The 21,444-nt window shown below is 42.0% G+C and overlaps 1 protein-coding gene across 1 annotated transcript in view; it reads right to left on the bottom strand.

Annotated features, from left to right (window-relative positions):
• The window catches only part of LOC115632606 (pneumococcal serine-rich repeat protein), a 48,719-nt gene that overhangs the window by 12,707 nt on the left and 14,568 nt on the right, over positions 1–21,444 (bottom strand). Inside the window, exons 3-7 of the mRNA XM_030529833.1 lie at positions 18,530–19,494; positions 18,303–18,457; positions 17,920–18,116; positions 15,967–17,853; positions 13,606–14,333 (exon numbers count right to left, since the gene is read on the bottom strand). Coding sequence (XP_030385693.1) covers positions 13,606–14,333; positions 15,967–17,853; positions 17,920–18,116; positions 18,303–18,457; positions 18,530–19,494 — 3,932 coding nt within the window. The remainder of the gene's footprint in view (positions 1–13,605; positions 14,334–15,966; positions 17,854–17,919; positions 18,117–18,302; positions 18,458–18,529; positions 19,495–21,444) is intronic.

The following is a 21,444-nucleotide window of genomic DNA, read 5'->3' as shown; positions in this document are numbered from 1 at the left end:
ACGGTGTTTTTTTTCTTTGTCGTCTTGTTTTGCGGCTTCTGTTTGATTTCCAAGCCTTGTTATATACATGATACATCTATGTATACATATACTGGACTGTGCGACTACTGTATGGCATTTTGTGTTTGGGGAAAACAAGCAGTGTTTGTGACAGAAGCGCATGTTTATGGGGATACTCCCATTTCTTGTTTCACAATTGCGGAAAGTTTCCCTTAAATAAATATGAAATGCTAGAAAATTAGAAATGTTCTAAACATTTTGTTGCAGTCCCATGCCACACTTAATGGCACTCGAATTTCGCGCTTGCAAAACATTTTTAATTACAATTTATACTCTAAACAATAAGTTCGAGATAAATATGAGACTCTCAAAAGAAAATTTGGTATGTAAATGGGAAACATTTAAATAACTGTGCAAGTGAATAAATGAGAGTCTTTGGTTTGTTTATAATTTGTTTTCTTTCTAAAAATCATTTTTTATGTTTTTCAATATTTTTATACACTTCTCACCTACACTTCGTGTAGGTACACATAAAGTATTATGAGCATGACAAGATCAACCCAAATAGCTGTCATACAAACTATATGGCTTAGAAAGAGTTGTTGTTAGAAAAGTTTCAAAGTGCTGATTGAGAATCTTGTTTCGCAATTCATAGGTCATGTTAAGAGATGAAAGAGCTTTTTAATGTGAAACACTGTTTGATCTTAAAATAGACTTAAATCTTCATACTAAGCGAGGCGGTGGGCTAACTATTAAACGTTGTTCGAACGACTTTAACAATACGCCCTGCGCTGAAGTGCTTGTGTTTGGTGTCAACATTTTTATCGACCTAGATTTGGAATGGGATCCTAAACTTCGGTTACCCTTATACTCTAAGTAGTAGGCTCTTTCTACCACCTTTTTCCTTGCAAGTTTCTAATCAGACTCTTCTGCACTTTTGTGTAGTTCTACTCATCTATTAATCTAATTAAGTTACAATTAACTTTATCAATACTTTTTGATTTGATTTCTATTTTCCTTTTTAACCATTGGCAAGAAAAGCTTTCACCACTTGGTTGAGATTCAGAGCTTATCGAATTGGCTGTAAAGCCGCAAAATGTTTCCCTTCTTGCTAAATTTATAAAGGAACACGCCAATTTTCGATGGAAAATAAATAGAAACATCTAAATCTATTACTTTTAGATGCATTTGATAATTATGATGAGCAGTGTTTGGCAGGAATATCTCAAACTTTTTGGCACGGAAAGGAAACTTACATGATGAATGACGCTGATCAGAAGAAAATAACAAACTGGAACAGCGCAAATAAACAAACAAGTAAGCAACATTCACTGAAAACGATGATCAATCAATTTGGTTTTGGGTAGACCAACAAATAAAGTGCGCTTGGCCTCAACTTTAACGGCAAAACTAAAGAGCGACAGTCAACCAGCTGGAAATTACACAAAAAACTGCAGGAAAATGGCAATAAAGCGCGAAGAAAGAAAACAAAACGCGGGCTTTGTTCGCAAACAAATTCAACGACAGTGCCATGACCAGCAGCGCAAATTGGTCAACAAATGGACACTAATGTTTGTCTATCTGTCTGTATGTCTGTCTGTATACGAGTATGTATGCGTTTGTTTGCATGTGCGCGCATTGAGGCTGCTGTCCATCAACACCTGCATTAAGAGGCTAAAGTAGTTGAAAGTCGTGTTCAACTTTCGACAGCAAGTGCTTAACTTTTGCCATCGACTGACTTTTCATAGCATTTCTTTGATTATACTTCGATGGTATTGCGGCTTAAAGTGCAATGCGCGCAATTTCAATTGTAATGCGAATGCAACAACCTACTGCTGAGTGTTAGTTAATCACAATTACAGCCATTTCTGATGGTCACCGTCATCGTCGGCATCAGCATCATCATCACAGCCCATGCAAATTAATGGGTTGCATGGAAAAAAAAGTTGTTTGACATATTATGGCAGCTTGTTGTTGGTGGTTTGTGGTCGGTGGCAACTTTTAATTAAATGCGTTCGTTTGCTCACACACACATTCACACATACTTGTATAATTAAATAGCCTGTGTGAAAGGCTTTCGTAGCTATGAGTCTGAAAATTGCGGAACTGTGCGAGCTTAAAGACGGGCCCCGACTAGTCTCCAAACACGCCAATGGCCTTTTGAGCCAAAACAGGAAGTCAAGGCAAGGAATGCCAAGAGGAGTCTGTGCTTGAGTGTGTGTGTGCTGTCTCTTTGAGCATGTGGCAGACCCGGCTTTATTTGCACAGGCGGCTCTTTGCTGTTTAAGTGTGTGTGTGTGTGTGTGTGTGTGCCTTAATTACTTGACTACGCATCTAAACGCGTTCGAAAGCATATATTTTCGTTTTTTGCGCCCGTACCTCAGATACACATGTGACTGAAAATTCCTTTAGTAAGTGTGTACGAGTGTGTGTCGGAGTGCTTTTATACGCAATTAGTTTAATGACAAGATGCCATATATTATAATGTAATTAAAAAGTTTTTTTTTAGAATTCTTCGTAATTTGCTTTTTATTTTGAGGCTAACGACTAAATTATGACGCTAATTTCCGTGCTAAATTGTCTGCTTGTGTAAATAATTTTGCGGATGAAATATTTTTGAATTCAATATAAGGGAATGTCAATCTGTTTAACGGAATGTTTTTCAAAAAAAAATATCCTTTTTAGGAATTTTCCCGAGGCAGCTACATATTACACAAATCAGACTTAAGGACTCTGCAAAAATGTCAGACCAAATACAGGGGAATACTAATAGAAGTAGTGTTTTGAGTAGAGTACGTTGTTTTTGGAAAAGTCAAAAATGTTTTTTCTAAATAATTTCAACGTTTATATTTATAATTATATTAATTGGTCTAAACATTTTTCCATTTGCTAATCAGAGTGAGGATTTATATCAATTCACGGTCAGAGGCATTTTTCTCACTGTCCTGCGAAAATGGATAAACCCAGACTCTAACCAAAACTAAAACACAAACACAGTCAGCCCGAAAAGCATAATAAATCAAAAAGATACCGATGCATAAATTTATCTTTACCACTTAGATTGTGGTTTGGGAGTAACGGCTACAATGGCATGCTTATCGAAGACCCAAATGCTAAATGCTGATTAATTTCTCATTTCATGAAAAATATCTTCTCGAGCCACATCAATGCTAACTAGAGAGCGCACCACCAACGATGCCCCAGTCGCCGACAGTCACGACTCTCAAGGCGCTCATTCGTTTAATGAGGCGTATACGTAATCAGGTTGAAACGGCCGGGGAATAAAATGTGCATAAGGTTTGTTGCAAATAATGGCAAAGTCAAAAAACAGGCGACATGAAAAATGGTCACAACGACACATGAATTTAAGGGCAGCTAGTACTTCCTAGGGTCAGGTACGCTCATGAGCAGCATAGTCACACATGTGTAAGGATAGATGTTAAAACCATTGAGTTGCAGGAAATTTCAACAACCTCGTCGGTCCTTAAAGTTAGCTTCGAGCAATAAATGCTCAAAGATATCAATGACACTCGACTTTACCCTTCTTGCCAAGCAACAAAACCTACAAAAATAATGTAAAAGAAGTAATGTGTGAGAAATGAAAAAGCAAAGATATGAGTTTTCCCAAAAGGACTTTTATCCGCGTATGTGCAGCTGCAGTTGTCTGCATGCTCTCGCAAACTTTTCGGGCATTTTCATCCGTTCAGTTGTTTGTTAACTTGTTTGCTCGTCCGTGGCAGCAGGCGAGCGCCATTGGCTCTTACCTTGAAGAGCGCGCGTGTTCGCCATTTTGTGTTTGTCGTCTGGCATTGCCGCCAATGGTCAGATGCGACCAGAGTTTGCTCTTAGTCTGATTAAAAGCCACGGCAAACGTGCGAAGTTGCAGCTCATTGTAATTAAAAAAGTGAACTTAAACAAATTTCGCTCAAAGCTGTGGAGCTGTTACTGCGCTGAGGTTTCATTAGCTAAGTAGAGAAACGATGCATTAAATTTAAGTTTCATAAATTTAAGGCTCGACGAACGCCTCGCACCTTCTTTCTGTGCGCCTCGGAAAGCGTTGGAGCTGCACGACTTCATAATGGGCTACGAAGCATGAAAATCCTAGTCTGGTTCTTAGCGCACGTTCCGCTCAAGCTTTGGTCCTTTTTGCGAGGCCATTGTCTAGGCAAGAAAAAGGGTTTCAGACCGGCAAGCATTTTGTGCGCAGTGCGTTGCTTAAGTGCGAATTTTCCCAAGTTTTTTGTTGGACGAAAAAAAGAACATGAATTACGTTTTTACGTTTTTAAACTTTTCACTCAAGGCCGTTGGGGGAGGCCTCTGGCGCAATGGCACGTGTTTATGCAAATGTAAGACCGCCAAAACATTTGAGACAGTATGCAACAAATTAAACGCGCGTTTTTCATATATGGGGGAGGGGACAGCAGAGCAGTTGTGATAGCTCAGCTTAATAGGCGTTCGTTTTGCTTGCGTGCCACGCGTCGTATGTGTAATTTTTATTACGTACCGGCAGACTCATTCGCCAGGGCCTTTATGTATATTTGAGTTATTATTAGTATTGCTCCCTTACTGCTGCTTCGTCGGCTAAGCATCCTAATTCAGAACACACGCTGGCAGTCATCATGGCCCGGCGTGCTTAGTAATTACATCAGTATACTTACATAAATATGTGTGCATATACGAGTATGTAGGTACAAACATACATATATTCATACATATATATATAGTATATCATATCATTTGTGCATGCTGAAGACATATCCCAATATGCGTGCCAACAGAGTCTGCTGCCTTCAGAAAGTGGCTTGACAGCACGCGTCTCTGATTGTTATCGATTTTCAATTAGTGAGCATGTTTTTCCCATATAAATATTCATTTCTGTATTATAGTATACTTGTATTTTGTTATTTATGATAATTTCCAAATATGCGTTGCTATGTCGGCTACTGTTTGAGGTCAACAAAAGGGCTTTCAATTTGGCCACTATTGTAACCCCATTGTGTGGTATTGAAGTGGGATTAGGGGTTTGTGCTGTAATAAACAGCTAAACATATACATAAATGCAATAGATTTTATATAGTTAAACCACTAATGCATTAAGTGGATTTACTTTTCAATCTGAAATGAAGTGAGGTGGAAGCAAGAGTTGTTACTTGAATTTAACAAATCTGATCATGTTGTAACTTCTTCGCCTCATTTCACTTCCCTTTTTAAAGGAAGAAATATGAAGTGTAATAAAATCAAGATACTAATGTAGTGTCCATTACATTCAAAAATAAACAGTTTTTATTGATAAATAATCCTCAACATTTGTCGTATTTGAATTTAAAAATGTAAATAAACGTGGATGGAAGTGCTTTAGATGCCACGTCAGCTAGAATCAATATGACTATATCCATCTTCTTCTACATCTTCACAGAATTTTGTCCTGAGACTTTGCACAGACACAGAGACTTGAGTGTCGAGATCGACCAGATCAGACTACAACATACTCGTATATAATTTAAAGAGAATTTCCATCGCCCTTCGCATTATCATTGCATATTTAATAGGAAAATCAAAACGGTGCACCATTTGTAGGTCGAAGAATAGGTCCTAGCCATGGGTACAAACAAATTGCTTCATAAGAGATAGTGAAAGGTGAAATACCGTTGCAGCTCGCTTGGAATAAAAAGCAGTCAGTTGCTGGTGGGTTTGTACGTACATTAATGGATGGTTAAGTGTTGCAGACCTACGCAGCGGACACTCCGCTCAGTCATAAATGACAGCAATGGCTGTTATTAAGCATCGCTTAGTACGCCCAGGCTGAAGAGAGTCTTTAGCCATGAAAATCGCGCAGTTTCGATTGCAAAACGCCATGAACAGCACTGAAATTTCCATTAAAGGTGCATAGTTCCCACATATCTCTGTTAAAGCGAAAACGGCAAGTCGCAAATCGCATGCCAACATCTTTTGCAGCGGCCGGCAGTGACGCCGTCAACAAAACTGCAAATGAACTCCACACGTTGACGACGCGCTCCGATGGCGCTCAGCATCCACATGCCGCTTCGGTGGCATGCAACAAATGAAACTGGTTTCCAATAATATTTCTTCTTCTGCAGCACTTGTCGTCTTACCATTATTGCGAGATTTGCGGCAACTTCAGCGGGGTGAGTGGGGGGGGGGGGAGTGGGGCCACAAGCAAATCGATTGCATTCGCTTGCATAGTTCCACTTGCACTTTCCACAGCGGACGGACGAAGTCAAGCCAAGGCGAGTGAGTCGGCTCGTTGCAGGTCTTTTACGAGCTCACATAGATACATATATTAATGCATACATACTTGTACTCGTATGTGGCAACTAGGCAAAAAGGCACAAAAGTTACGCGCAAAGCCAATGACCAATTGAAGTTGCGCCGCGATGCCAAAAACAAGTTTCACCTTTTTTGTAAGCTCGTACGTACATATCTGCTATATATCATTATATATGTATGCATGTATGTGAAAACTGTGGATATATGTATGTATGTAAGTATACGGCAATCAAATTTATACGCATCGCTAGTGCGCATCGATTGCATTTTGTTGCAAACTTTTCCTCAGCCGCTGCGGCTTTGAAGGTCGAACTCGCTCAAGTTTTTGTGTTAATGCAGAAATAAATGTAATGTTACACGAACAACAACTGTTGCAATAATACTACTATAACTATTGATCGCTGGTCTCTTTGTCGCTGGCCATGAATCGCTTGTTATTACCATTTTGGCAACTTGTTTTCAATTAGCAGCACATCGAATACTCGTATTTGTTCAGTTCGTTCAATTGGAAATGCGCAAAGTGACTTTTATATTTTCGAATTGGTTTGGTTTTGTGTGCGTGTGTCGTCTGCTTAATTAGCTGTTAAAATTGTATAATTAGCTTTGGCTAGCTAGCAGACGCCAAAGCATACACAATTATACGGATACGAATAAATACCAAATGCTTCATCATTGAGAGAGATTATTAAAGAAATGCTCGTACGGCTCTAACAAAAGCTGCTTGCAAATTGCGCACATCTTTCATTTATTTTCAACACTCTATATGGCGGTCTTGATAAATTAAATTGCCACACATTTGGCTTTTCATCGTATGATATTCCCCGCATCGTATAACTCCACCTGATAGATTTCCAACTGCCACGTTCTCGATTAGCCACAATAGCAAGAAGTTGTTGCCATTTCATGTGCAAATGACCGCAGCATTTCCTCAACTCAACTCAACTCGACCCGACCCGACTAATATGCCATAGCACCCAGACTGGTCGATCACACAAGACGCCCCTCAAAGAGTCACACACCTACCTACTATCTCTACCTACCGCCCCACATTATTATTCCACCTAAAAGTCCAGCTGGACGCCAGATGTTGGAACTCGCTCTCCTCGCCAGGACACTTTGTTCTACGCACGTAGAGGTTTATATATATTTTATTCATTTGATATTCCTATTTTGTGTTGCTCTTTTGCATACAGTTTTGTGTCGTTTCGCTTTCACACCACACACACACACATACACATACCTTTCGAATTAGTGGACAACCTTTCCGAAACCGCCACATTTATACGTGACCGACCAACTCGAGTTGTGCGCCGGCATTGTCCTGCTAAAATTTTGCTCATGCTTGCATAATTGTAACTTTGGACTCTCTGACGAGCACATATGCAAATGTTTAGCTAGAAATTAACTTTTGGTGGTAGGCGAGTGCAAAGTTGCGCACCAAATTAGTTGCAATATTTTTGAATTGCAAAAAGTTGGCCCAACAAATACTGGAAACCTTTGATGCTTAACAGAGCATTTTCTTTGAGCAGCTCAATAAGAAAGCCGTAATAGTCAAAGACCTTTGCTTGCCTGCAGCGCTTACAATCAATTTTGAGAGCCTTATGCAAAACTCTCAACATCCTCAACAATGCATAAGGCTAAGCACACAAAAGACGGAAAAGCAAACAAGTGACGCTGCCAGCCAAAAGGGGGACTAAGGGAATGTATACGTGCTTCGGGCCAAACATAAAAATATATGAATGTGGAAATTGAAAGCCACATACACAGCAGAACTGGCGATATCAGAAGTTGCAGCGCACTTTTCTTTTCTGCCCGCTTACTGAACACAAACGCAGAAAAAATGCTTTTAAAAATATTTTGTCCCAGCAAATTCGCACTTTATAATGCTATACAATTATGAAAGAAATACAGAAACGTTTAAATGCACAATTTTCGTTCATTATTTAGAAATGAATACCGAAAATATATTTATACAAGTATGTACGTATTTATTTTATCTTAGCATCATCTTACTGGAAAACACACCGATATTAGCTGGTTCCGCCTTACCCTATCTGGTTTACTATAGTTATCTATAACTGATATTAAAAAGAAGAGTTGCACCAAAAATTCATTTAAGCCGGAGTATTTTGACTAAGAATTGGTAAACATTATTTGAACCCATTGTTTGAAGAGCTTTCGAATATCTGTGAATATTATCGCATTTAAACAAAAATTTGTTACTTCCCCAAGCTCATGAACGACTCCAAGCCAATCCCATCTACCTTTTCTAAAAGGAGATTTCCTATTTATATATTTATCACGAAAATATTGAAAAGTATTAAATATTTACTATATAATTAAACGTTAAAGGCTAGCAGTAATTTTTCTGCATAACCACCTTTGGACGCAGAAAATTATGTAATTGGAATGCCAAAATGTGAATGCAATATATACGTATCTCTCTGACAACTACAAATACTAAATGGATATTTAAATATTTTTAAGAATGCACTGACAGCCCAGTATCTGCATTCCAACACAAACTGGTATCACCCAATACATCAAACAATCAACACAAGCACTGGATAGGAAAACTAAGAAAACAAACCACAGCATGAAAATATGAATTGTTTTGTAACATTGCAGAGTATTTTCGCATTTATGTACTAACATACATATTTATGTTATTTGCAGCTTACTGCGCCTTGGCTAACTGAAAATTGTTCAAATGATTTGCAACAACAGGAATGGCAAAGAGAAACCACAAAATGTAGCGATAAAATGGAACAGCAGGAGCAGCAATAACAATAGCTTGACTTTTTTCCTCGACTTAAAGCTATAGAATTTGTGTTTAAATGTTTACATGACTACATATTTACATTTGGGTGCTTCTGTGTATGGGAGTGTGTTTCAATGATTACAATGGAATCCAAACAAAAGGCACAATTGATTTATGCACATGTGTGTGTGTGCGTGTGTGTGTGTATGATCGAGCGTTTGTTGTGAGGTTGTGAGTGTGTGTGTGTGTGTGTGTGCTGTGGCAACATTTTACGCAAATTATTGATTACCAAAAACGTGAAGAACAAAAAAACAAAAAAGAACATGTTCATACACGGATTGCACCAAGTGGAGGCAAAGGCCGTTGCCAGACATTTGGCCATCTCTCGGGGGAGTAACGTGCACGGAAAAGTTTGTTAGTTAGCTTTTAGTTGGACTGAATCCGCCCTCAACTTTGCAACCTTAACGCATCATGGTCGTGTCTAACGACTCTGTGCTACTTTTTCGCCCCTGTTGCATTCTTTCTGTTTCTGTTTCAGTCAAGTTGACAACTTAACATTGTTGAAGTTGTTGCAAGTGGCATTTTTCGCGTATTTCGCTTTTCGTTTGCAACAAAATCTGCAACAAGCAATGCAGATGGGTGGGGGAAGATCGAGGGGCAGTAGAAAAGATGGACACGTGCCCAGCTAAAATAATAATTAAAATGCAACTAATTAATTGCTCTGCTGTCTTCTTGTTTTCTATTCTAAGAAAAACACGCGCGTACTTTTGTTTTATTAATCAGCGCAAAATGATATTCGCCAAAAAGAGGTAAATGAGAATTTTTTATGCGAGAGGTAAATGACCCAAAGGGTCGACCGCAACCACTACAGGAACGTTTTCTAACAGAAACATGTAGCAAATACACAAAGTTGTAATTAAAACCAAAACCAAGGGTCAGTTATAATTGCATTAGCAGATATGCTGCTATTCAGCAAGTGTCTAAAAATAATGTTTACAAGGGATAGAGGTGTCTGAAGGGTAGAACTGAGTGTGGATGGATGATATTTATATAATTAGAAGAAGATATTAATTTGCAAGATAATAAGGGGTAAGACATTTGGTTGGCAACCATATTCTTGATAGGATTGCATAAGAAGGTATGATTTCGAAAGCGGCTAAGTGTGGGTTAATAAAGTATTAATAAAGATATCCTTGATAAGGTGCTAGTCTTGAGCCCGTTTGCAATTCTTAAATATCTTCAATGTTCTTTCTTTTTTCATAGCCATAAATTGAATATAAATTTCGGATCCACCTACTTCTGCCAAAATGTGTGTGCAAAAATTTAAAATACGCAACGCCATGTTATCAGCTGTTTTAACACACTGGGCCCGCTCGTTTAATATTATTTGCATACTTTAATTATAATTGCGTGCTTGGCGCGCAAAGCTTTTATTTTCTGGTGCTCGCTCGCATTGTTTCACAATTTACTTTCCTGTTTCACGTTCGCTAGTGCTGTAAACGTGATTCTCCGAGCATTGTAAGCTTATCCTGCCATCCAGGACACCCTCTTTGGGGTGTTTGCTTAATCATATTTTAGTATAAATCCAACGCAGTACGCGTAATTATGTTTGTATTCGCTTAACTTTTAACCAGTTTATTTTTTCCGCACCATTTTTCCAGCGTTTCATCGCGTTTTATTGTCGCACTCGTAATTTTATTGATTTACATTCAACAGCCAGTCAGCCAGCCAGCGCTTACCTTTATCTAGCTATGGGTCCTTTGCCTGAGGCGTTGATTGGTGCAAGTTGCCCGACTCATTTATATTGCCTTTTATGTTTTGGTTATTATACATACGCATTTCGCCTTTTTTCGGATTCGTTCATTTGCTTCCGGTGCGGCACGGTGCTCTCCACATAATTATAATGCCACCTACGTCGGCATAAAAATTATCCTGACTGCCGTTGACAGGCGGTGGGGAAGCGAGAGGACGGCGGCCAATTAATCACAGCCGCAGCCTCCCGAGCCAGCCCATTATGAACGTCCTCTGAGCCATTTAATGGGCGAACTGAGCCTGCAGGCGGGCACACCAGAGCCGTCAAGATGGTCATCACTTCTCAATGTGACACACGAGTGCCAGTTTAATGTGTGTTTGATTTTCAAAGGCTCTTTTCTTATGCCTACCTTTATAAAACTTTAGCAAATGCTAAAAGGTGCGGGCGTAAATTCAAGAAATTTGTTTCATAACCTTGAGTTGAAATGATTCTTTTGTGATCGAAATATGGATGAACATTTCAAATCATTGGGAGCAATGCAGATACGAAATTTGAGGCGACTACAAATTTTATTTCCAATACAAATTTCTCAATACAAATATTTTCAATTGGTGATTGGCATGAAATAAGTACTAGTACTATTTTCTTAAGTGCCGATCAACTATGTCAAGTAATGTCCTCAAGCCGACCACAATCTAACCGTGTCAATTGCATTTAAGGTAGCCTGTCTCTCTGTGCCTTTGGACAGCTGCTGATTAATCTTTGCCTAGCTTAGCTTTTCTGTGGCCTTCTGCCTTTTTTTGCACTTCAATGCGCCCATCTATTTTGTACTAATTTCGTGTAATTGCAATTGAACACGTCAATCATCTTCCCTTCATTAACCCTAAAAACGGGCATTAATTACGGTCTGCAGCTCTGACACAAAAACTAATTTCGGGCCAAGCCAATGACCGTTTCGCACACATTTCGCAAACCTCAAAGCCGGCCATTAATTTATAAGCTTTCAAAAGAAGAGAACTACTAAACTCAACCACGTGTGCCACATATGGGCAGCTCCGTTTCATATTCCGCATATTCATGCATTTAATAAAAATTTATGTATTACCAACAAATTAAATTCAGGCCTTGCAGTGCTGCAGGGTTCCCCTTTCACGATTGGTATGCAAATGTTTTGCTGCGGCTTCACAGTTCAGTTCAGCTCGTTGAACCGCCAGTAGCCGCCAATCCACCTTGCATCCTTGTATCCTGCCTACCCGGCAGCGTGTGGTTGACCAACAAGCGCGCCGCCAATGAGAGAGTCAGTCAAGCCGCAAGAGCAGCTCAACAACAAATAACAGACAACTGGCAACCACCGACGATTTTGTGGCATTTTTATTGCTATACATTACACATCCCCATAAATATACACACACGTCCCCATAAGTGTACATACACATTGGTCGTTTTTTGGTATGATCCATTACTGAAGATGAAATCATTTAAAACAAATTGTGGCCTAAAGATAAAATACACCTTTCTGCTGGAAAAACATTTTTGGGATTTAACTTTGTAAGCGTAATTGTGAAATTCGTGAGAGAAAATTTATACACTTTATCAAAATGTGCAAATCAACTAATTGGATGATGCATTAAAGCGAAAAGTACTATTTATACTTGGAAAATATTTAATGAATTATTATTCCTAGAATTACAACAATGTCAACACAATTATGTAGCACTTGCACTGCAAATAGCTATCAAGGTCTTGCTAAAGCGGACGCATTATGGCCATCTATTGAACTGCCCCAATTGCTGGACATGTGGTCAACATTTAAACAAATGTTTTGCACTCACGACATCTGGAGGAGACAGCTTTTAAAGCGGTTACCACAGCCACAAGTTGCAGTTGTCAGCTTGCTGCAGCAACAGACACAACAAAAACCAAACATTGGTGCCGACGACGGCGATGATGTTGACATTAGATAAGCCAACTGGGGAATGATTAATTATGCACGGGTACCAACTAAGTGGAAAACTCGTGCACACGCTCACTTACTGGCTACTGGGTGAGAGAGCGCGGGAGAGGAACAAACATGCGAGATGTTTGTGCACTTGAAGTGCAGCATTGGGTTAAGGAAGAGGAGGATGATGGCGGGTGGAGGGCAAGGTAAACTAGTTTCAGGCAGCAATCGGTTATGGACACCCACCTTGGCTGATGGACGTAGTGGAGCGACGCTGTGGGCAGCAGTTGGTGTTACTCTCTTAATTGCACATTAGTTAATAATTTCACTTTCGATTAATTTCACAGGAAAAACAACAATGGCTTTGCATCGATTTTCACGGAACACTTCTCTCCGAGCTTCATATTTTGTGACATTTTTTTAAACAAAGCTTCAACGCTTAACCAATAACAAGTTTTCGGGTTTTAAATTTTGTTGTTGCGATAAGCGTTTATATGCATAATAATTAAAGGAAACTGACGCGAGAAACGCGAAAAGTGGTTTTCATCATTCGAGTAAGCGGCACAAAGCCGCACAATTACGCCTAAAATGGTGGCTAACACGCACGCACCCACACATTTACACACACACACACGCAGAGAGAGACAACCGCGAACCGTCACAGACACACACACGTTCACACGCACATACACAAATAAACAGTGCGTAAAAATAAACAACAAGTGTGTGTGCGTTTCCTATTTCCTATTTTTTTTTTTTGCTCCCCAAAGCCAAAAAACTTTCAGACTGGCCCAAACTATTATCATACGACCACACGGTAGTTGGCTAAGTAGCTGGCGTTTAAAGAAATTCGTTATTCGTTACCTGTGCGCGATCTGTGCGCTGTGCGCGTTGTCCGACTTGCAACTGAACTCCGCATTGCTGGTCGAGCACTCCAATTCCAATTCACCAACTTGAATAGCATTGGTGAGTGTTGTTGAACTGCTGTCGTCGTTGCTAGCAACATTTGGTGGTGTTGATGCCGTTGGTGCTGCTATGATTTGTTGCCCCTCCGCACATGTTGCAGCAACATTGCCGGTTGTTGGCGTTGACGCAGACGTTGGTGTTGTGGTTGTGGCGCTTTCCGGTTTTGTTTTGGTCGCTCTTTCGCTGTTTGTTTTGACTGTTGCTTCGTCACGTTCGGCCTGGAAACATGTATCGCTAGTTGCAGCAACTTTGTTGCCAGCTGTCGAGCTTCCCGTTGCAAAATCTTTCTTGGTTTTACTTTTTTTCAACTGTTTGGTATGCGACATCTCATCGTTCTTGCCATTTCGTGGCAACTTGCTGGAGTTGCCGGACGTTTTGTCGCATGGTACATCCGCCTCGATTGTGGGCGTGGCATCGGCAACATCAGTTTCCTCTTTCTGTTGTTGTTTGTGCTCCGCTACTGTGGCCTTGGGTTGCCCGTTAGCCTTGGTCATTGTCGTGGTATTGTTGGGGGCCAACGTGGCTGCTGCTGTTGTTGTTGTTGTAGTTGGTGTTGTTGCGCTTGCCACTGCTGGTGTATTTGTTGTTAGGGGTGGCTGTGACAGCTTCTGTGCATTGTGTCCATCCTGCAAATAAAAATAATTGTTAAATTGAATCCCATTTCTTATTTGTAAGTTGCTTTTGTTGCTGCCGTAAATTCATTAATATGTTTCATTTGCTTTCCATGAGCTTTTTTCAATACACACACGTAGAAGCTTTACAAATGGCTTTCTCTCACTCTCGCCATGCTGCTCTCTCGCTCTGCGGGCCATTTATTTGAAAGATAAATCGCTGTATTGTGGAGCTTTTTTGTGTTTCTGTGTAACATGGTCAATGCTTTAACAGCATTTCAATGGGATATAAATTGTATTTTTATCAATTAATTTTCTGTCACATTTCGGTGCTCAATTTCCAGTTTCTACTATTTTCTCCACTAATCTGCAGCCTATTACTGGATTTTTAAATGCGGTCGAAATGTGTGTTTGGGAAGACCCAGCAGCTTCCTGTTCTATCTTCTTAACCGAATGCGTTTTATCAATACAAACGATGCGAGCCACAAGCAAGCAACTCGATTATGTGTGGCCCCCGTCTGCTTGCGGATGTGCGCCACTACGAATTTCAGAAGCTGAACATTTATGACACAGCCGGATATAAGTTGGACACATTCTGTCGGGTGTTATGATAAGACCGAGCAGAATGCTCGACTTGGCTTTTGTCTGGCGTCGTGGCAGTGCTTCAATGACCACATGTAGTAGCATCGGCTTAGTCCGACAAGTGTGGGCGCCCTCCCAATTTGAATGCATTTGCCAAAACAATAAGTTCCATTAAAGCTGTTACATGATGGTATAAAAGGCTCTTGGATGTTGGCCCAAAGATAACTCAAATTTCTTGCATGCGCTTCACTGACTTTTGCAACTTTCAAGCCGACACCAATTCCCATTCCCTTGTGGGATGCTCTCTTGTCGGTCCGTCCTTCCGTTCGTCTTTTGTGATACAAGTCAAATGCGTTGCCAGCAAGTTGGGTAACAAATTTGCAAATTTTAAGACCGCAGACATTTTCAGGCAGAGTTGTAAGCCGACTGCCAAGGCAAATAGAAAACTAGATGCACAGTGGTTTAAGAATAATTTTTCTCCAACTCTACATTTCACTAAGTAAATTAAAACAAGTGGAAAACCTAAAGGCGTGTGCACCGACTTTCAAATAATTTGTACCTCTATGAGTTGCATTTGCATTTTAAATAAATTTACAAAATTGAAAAAAGATCACAATAAACGAAATTATAATAAAACAAATTTGTTTTAATCGATTTTTCGTCGGGATTCGAACTTACGTGAAGGGTGTATGTCTGAACATTTACATAGGAATTGTATGCATGTGTATGGTGTACCTTTTAGGCAGAGTTTACAAACCTATTAAAACATTACGTTTTTTTTAATGAGATTAGGTTTAAATTTACCAGCACACATACACCTTGACAGGAAATATAGCCATAACGCTCTCTAATATAAGTACTTTAAATCGGGACAGTCGAGTGGTATTGCAATAAATTGAGTCTGGAAACCATGGTGATATTGTGGAAAAGAATAAATTCGAGAGAGCAACATAAAAGTGCGCAATTCCATTGGGCCGCTCTTGAAAGTTGTTCAAAGGTGGGAGGCTGGTGTTGAAAACTTTTGAGCGTCGAGTGCAACTCAAACTAATTAAAATTTTATGCTTACCTTGCGTTGTTGCAGCTGACGTTGATGCGCGTCGCTTGCCTTGACACCCTCGGCTCCCGACATTGTGGCTGCAGAACCCACAATTCCGCCGGCGGAGTCCTCGCTGCGTGCATCGTAAAAGACATCGTCGTCCTCCGCATCCGTTGCCACAGTGGTTTTTGCTGTTGTTGCACTCTTGATGGCTACTCGTATGTCTGTGTGGCTGCTCACCACTTCTGTGGCTGTGGTGGTGACGGTATCATGTGTGCTCGTAGGGATGTCTGGCAGTGACTTAACAATCGTCGCATTCTGCTTGGTCTTGGCTAGATCTGCCGCGGTGGGTGTCTCGCAGGTTTCGCTCTCCAGTGAACGCGACTTGGTGTCGTCCTGCAGTCCCTCCATGTTGGCCTTAAGCTCCTGCAGATCGGAGTAAGTAGCTGGCGATGGGGGCGGCGGTGCTGGTATATCTTTACGACGTGTGCTGGGGACGGAGCCGCCCGATCCACCGCTGCCAGTCGCATGAGCTTTACTGCTGCCACTACGATGTTGGCGCTTGCTGGACGCGGATGTGTGTTCGCTAACGTTAAGGTGATGGGAGCGTCGATCTTGCGCGTCAGATTCCTTTTGCTTTGACTTAGTCTTTGGACTTTTGGGAAGCTGTGTTTGGGCATGGCTCTTGGGTATGGCGCCCGTGGTGGTTGCAACAAGGCGATCAAGTGAAGGATACTCTCGTCGCTCGCTTGGCTGAGGCTTGCGCTGACTGGGCTTTGGCATACTGCTGCTGGTGGTCACGCTGTCCTCCGTATTCTGCTGCAGGGTAGTGCGTGGTGCCGGTGTTGGTTTGACAGCAGAGGTGGCTGCCGGACGTCCCTTACTAAGTGGCAGCGTAGTAATAACTGGCGTGGATGTTGGCATTGGTTCTTGGGAGGCAGCTCGTTTAGGGCTGCCTTTGGATTGAATTGCTCGGTGAGTGCGTCGCGCCGACTCCAGGCTATTATTGCGCTGCATTTCAGATTGGTATATGCTGCGTTTTACGTCATTAACATGCTTGAAAAAATCCTGCGCGTACTTGTTCTGCTTAAGATCCATCTGGGTTTGCTGTTGCTGGCCTGCGGCTGGCTGCGACTCATAACCCTGTGGCTGAGTGCTCGAAGGCAGTGTCCCTGCTGCTGTTTTGCGTGGGATGCCACTACTACCTCCCCGAGCCAACGATCCGTACATGTCGTCAAAGTCGGAACTGAAGTAGCTGGAGGAGCAGTCGCAGTTTTGACATTCGTAGCGACAATTGTCCGAGTAGCTGCATTTCTCAGCAGCCGCTGGCGTCGGTGCTGTGTTGGCCATTGAAGTGGTGCCTCCACCCATTACACCATCTAGACTGCAACGGCGGCAATCATAGCCGAACCGACAGCTTTCCGTGCTGCCGAAATACCGGCGTTGTCCTGCATTTGAGTACGAGGAGAACAAAGAATCGCCCAGACTGGAATCGCTCACCTGTCCTCCGTACCGACCACCTCCACCACCAATACCATGACGATGCTGATAGCGAGCGTAGCGCTGTGAGTTGTCGCTGCTTCGTAATGAATACTCACTCAGGATCGAGGCCTTGGAATCGCTCTTGTACATTTGGGGCGGCTCGTATGGATCGACGAGTATTTGGGAGCCGCCGATGGGCCGACTGGCCGCGTACATTAGCGGATGCAAAGGAGCACCGGCATGGCCGATGGCATAGTAGAGGTCGCCAGTGCCTGGAGCGGTGAATACGCTCGCCTCCAGTCGTGCCATGGTGTTGTATTTGTGGTACTGCAACGAGTCGCTGGACGATGAGGACTTGGTGTTCATACGCTGCATAGGAGCTCCGCCTGCACCGTTCTGATAGTTGACAAAGTATTGCTGTTGTTGCTGTTGTTGCTGTGACGATGCTGTTGGCGCTGACTGCTGCGGTTGGGCATTCCGGTGGCGGGATATGCCGCCCACTTGTGTTAGTAACAGGCCGCCACCCACGGCATAATGATTTGTCAACGGGTAGGCCTTCGGCGGAGTCTGGTAGTAACCGCTATAGATTTGTTGCTGATGTTGTTGATGCTTTTCACTGGGCGTGGTCGTGTTCGCATTCGAGGTGGATGCGGCATTGTTGGCCGAGCTCTGTTGGAACTGCAATATGGGATTATATTCTCCCGTAATGGCCACGGGCGTAGTTTCGATTTTATACACGCCCGGATTGTTGGGATTGTAGGATTGAAACTCAAGTATGTGCGCAGCGGGCAGCATGGAGGAGCTTGTCGCCAATGCGGCCTGTTGCTCGCCACTGCTGTTGTTGTTGTCAACCAGTTGAGTCTGATTAATGAAATGTTGCTGTTGCTGCTGCTGTTGTTGTTGTCGCTGTGGCAGTTGTGGCGGGTGTTTGGCGTGTGCCTCGTTCTGCGTTAGACAATACTCGCAATTATCCTTGCTACATTGTTGCATGCACAGCTCGCAGTCCGCATAGACAGCGCCTCCTTCACTGCACTGGGAGCTCGGAGTGCCCACTAATTGATGTTGTTGCTGCTGGTCTTGTTGTTGTTGTTGTTGCTGTTGCTGCTTCTGCGGTTGGTGTTGTTTGTGCTGGACGTTTTGATTTTCCTCATCGGAGTGCACAACTATCGGCGCTGCTGATGCGGCGTCCGTCGCTGATCCTGGCGTATCCTTGAAAAAAATCTCTTCGTAAATATTCTCCTCGCTGCGTGTGTGCAATTTTTTGCTACCGCTGCGCTGCTTCTCAACGAATTTCTTAGAGCTCTTTAAGCCCTCCTTCAGCAGATAGTAATTGAAGCTTTTGATGCCGATTTCACCGCGCAGGAACCGACGACCAATGGGCATCTTTGCACCACCTCCACTACTGACCTCACTGCCCAAGACAGACATTGTAGCGACCGAGTCCTGGGCCGAGCTGCGCACCGAATACTTGTCATCATGCTCCTGGTCCAGTTGCCAGCGCTCCATGGCTTCGCTGCCCTCGCTGTATTGCTTTCGGTTGCGTTCCTTGCGACCACACGTCTCGTATTCGTTCATTTGCTTAGATGTCAGCAGCTGTTGCTGCTTATTGTTGTCCAGACTCAGGTTGCGTTTCTGCTTTGAACTGCGTTTCTGCGACGTTGTCTTTTTCTCGCTTTTCTCTGTTGCTGCCGCCATGGTGCGCTCTAAGCTGCGGCCACGACGCGTCATACTGCCCCCCTTGCTTAGCTCCAGTGGCTCATTGTCCGAGCTGCTGGAATCGAAGTCGTAGGCCAAACTGCCCCCCGCTTGACCGCTGCTGGCACTCTTCAACTTATTCTGCTTGCTGGCCGCATACTGCAGGAACTCTCTGGTCAATTTGCTTCGTTTTCCCAGTGAACTGCTGCCCGTTTGAAGCGGGGCATCTGCTCGTCCTAGGCCCCCCTTATGTTCTGCAGTTGTCGGTTTTCCAGAGCAACTGCTGCGACGCAACGGATTGGCCAGATGGCTGATGTCGTCTGTGTAGGCCGGATCATCATAGATGCGCTCGCGCACGGAGGTGGATGAACGGTCTTTTGACTGTGGCCGGACATGCAAGTAGAGAGCAGGAAAGGAAGAATCGAAAGCAGAGTTTAGACAAAGTACATGTTATGAGGGTAAGAAAATGCACATATTAAGGCTTTGACAATTGTAATAAGGCCGGAAAGTGACCACAACCTGAATTCAGTCCTCTCTCGGTATTCGAATTCACGTAAAGGGTTTATAATTGCACATTTACTTAGAAATTGCGTCTGTGTGAGTGGATGTATGCCTATGCGCATTTATTCGTGTCTGTGTAAGCATTTTCGCAGTCAACCAAACAGCAACATCAACAACAGCCGCGGGCAGCGCTTGAGCAGCGCTGCAGCAGCAAATATATTTATGGCTATAACTTCTTATTAAATCTGGGGGTATTTGCAAAAAATTAGTTCGAAATTCCAAGAATTACGGGAATTAGAGAAAATCGCATTTGCGGTGAAGAGGGGGGAGGGAGGGAAATTCCAAAATATACATTTTCTGCGTATTCACACAAGGCACCTTGGACTAAAATTTGGTGTTCTTAGGTCTTATGGTCTTCGAGATATAGGCGATTATACGAATGGAAAATCGGGAAAACCCCCATAGGGGGGAAGTGGGGGGGAAAATCAAAAAAATAAAACAAACTCGTACAGAATACACACATAACGCATCTTCGTGCAAAATTTGGTGTCTCTATCTCTTATAGTCTCTGAGATCCAGGTGTTCATACGGACGGACAGACAGACAGACAGGGCTAGATCGACTCGTCTTGTCACGCTGATCAAGAATATATATACTTTGTGGGGTCTGCCACGCCTCCTTCTGCCTGTTACATTTTTCAGCTCCCGCAAACCTAATATACTCTTGTACATTTCATGTACAGAGTATAAAAAGTAAGACTACACGATTAAAAGGTAGGATTAAAATGGGATGTTTTATAAATTAGCAGTGAAGAAGTCTAATCGTTACAATACAACAATAAATACCTTCCTACTAGTAACTAATAAGGTGAAAACATAGGGGTAGGTCATGCACACACAAAATAAATACAATTTGAAACATTATATTGAGCCGCGTTAAGTACGCGTACCTGCTAGTAGTTTTATATAAAAGAAACAATATTATTTTGGTGTCGATTTCCACTATGTAATGAAAACCGGCATAGCAGTGATCTCTTCTAACTTTAATCAAGACCATAATAAAACAAATTATCTTTGCTTATGTTATTTATCGTGTGGTCATAAGCACACAACCTTTTTAATTGTTTCGGTTTTGCTTGCATTGTTCGTCTTAGTTTACGTGCGATGCGTGTTTTTCTTTTTTGCGGTCGCTTCTCGTGAGACAGCCGTATGAAAAGATCACTGTTGTATTCTCTTTCCGGTAGGATACACGACATGAATGATTGAATTTCAAAGGAAATCTTCTTAAAACTGTTTTCTAAAAGGTCGATGCATACAAGCTCCTAAGGCTTTAATGCCGGAAGCTGTATCAGTATGTACCTATGTGTAGTTAGCATTATTGCTAGCTTTACTGATATTGTGTGCTATCAATCATAGGTAATCCTCATGACAGGCTCTTCTATTTATAACACAACAGCGTTCACTCACAGTCTTAAGCCACGTGACTTAACCACAGTCTTGTCAGGAGCTTAGCACGGCTTTGAATAGCTTTAAAGCAATTACAAGCTACTAAACTCGCACGTACGAACATACAGGGTGCGCCATCTTTTATGTCGGTATGTAAATATTGAATATCTTTGAAAATAAACAACCGATTTTCAAGTATGAGATATTTTTATTTAATTTGGTTCTGTACAATTTCTTGAACTGAGGTTTTCAACAATGGTCTACTCAAGTCAATCGGTTCACTAATGACAAAGTTATTCAACATTTACATACCGACATAAAAGATGGCGCACCCTGTACATGCGTATACGAGTATGTACATATGTATATAGTATATAGAGATATG

Source organism: Scaptodrosophila lebanonensis, unplaced genomic scaffold (genome assembly GCF_003285725.1).
Source record: "Scaptodrosophila lebanonensis strain 11010-0011.00,11010-0021.00 unplaced genomic scaffold, SlebRS2 tig00001415-arrow-pilon, whole genome shotgun sequence".
Taxonomy (NCBI): Eukaryota; Metazoa; Arthropoda; class Insecta; order Diptera; family Drosophilidae; genus Scaptodrosophila; species Scaptodrosophila lebanonensis.
This window is presented reverse-complemented; position numbering and strand designations above follow the sequence as displayed.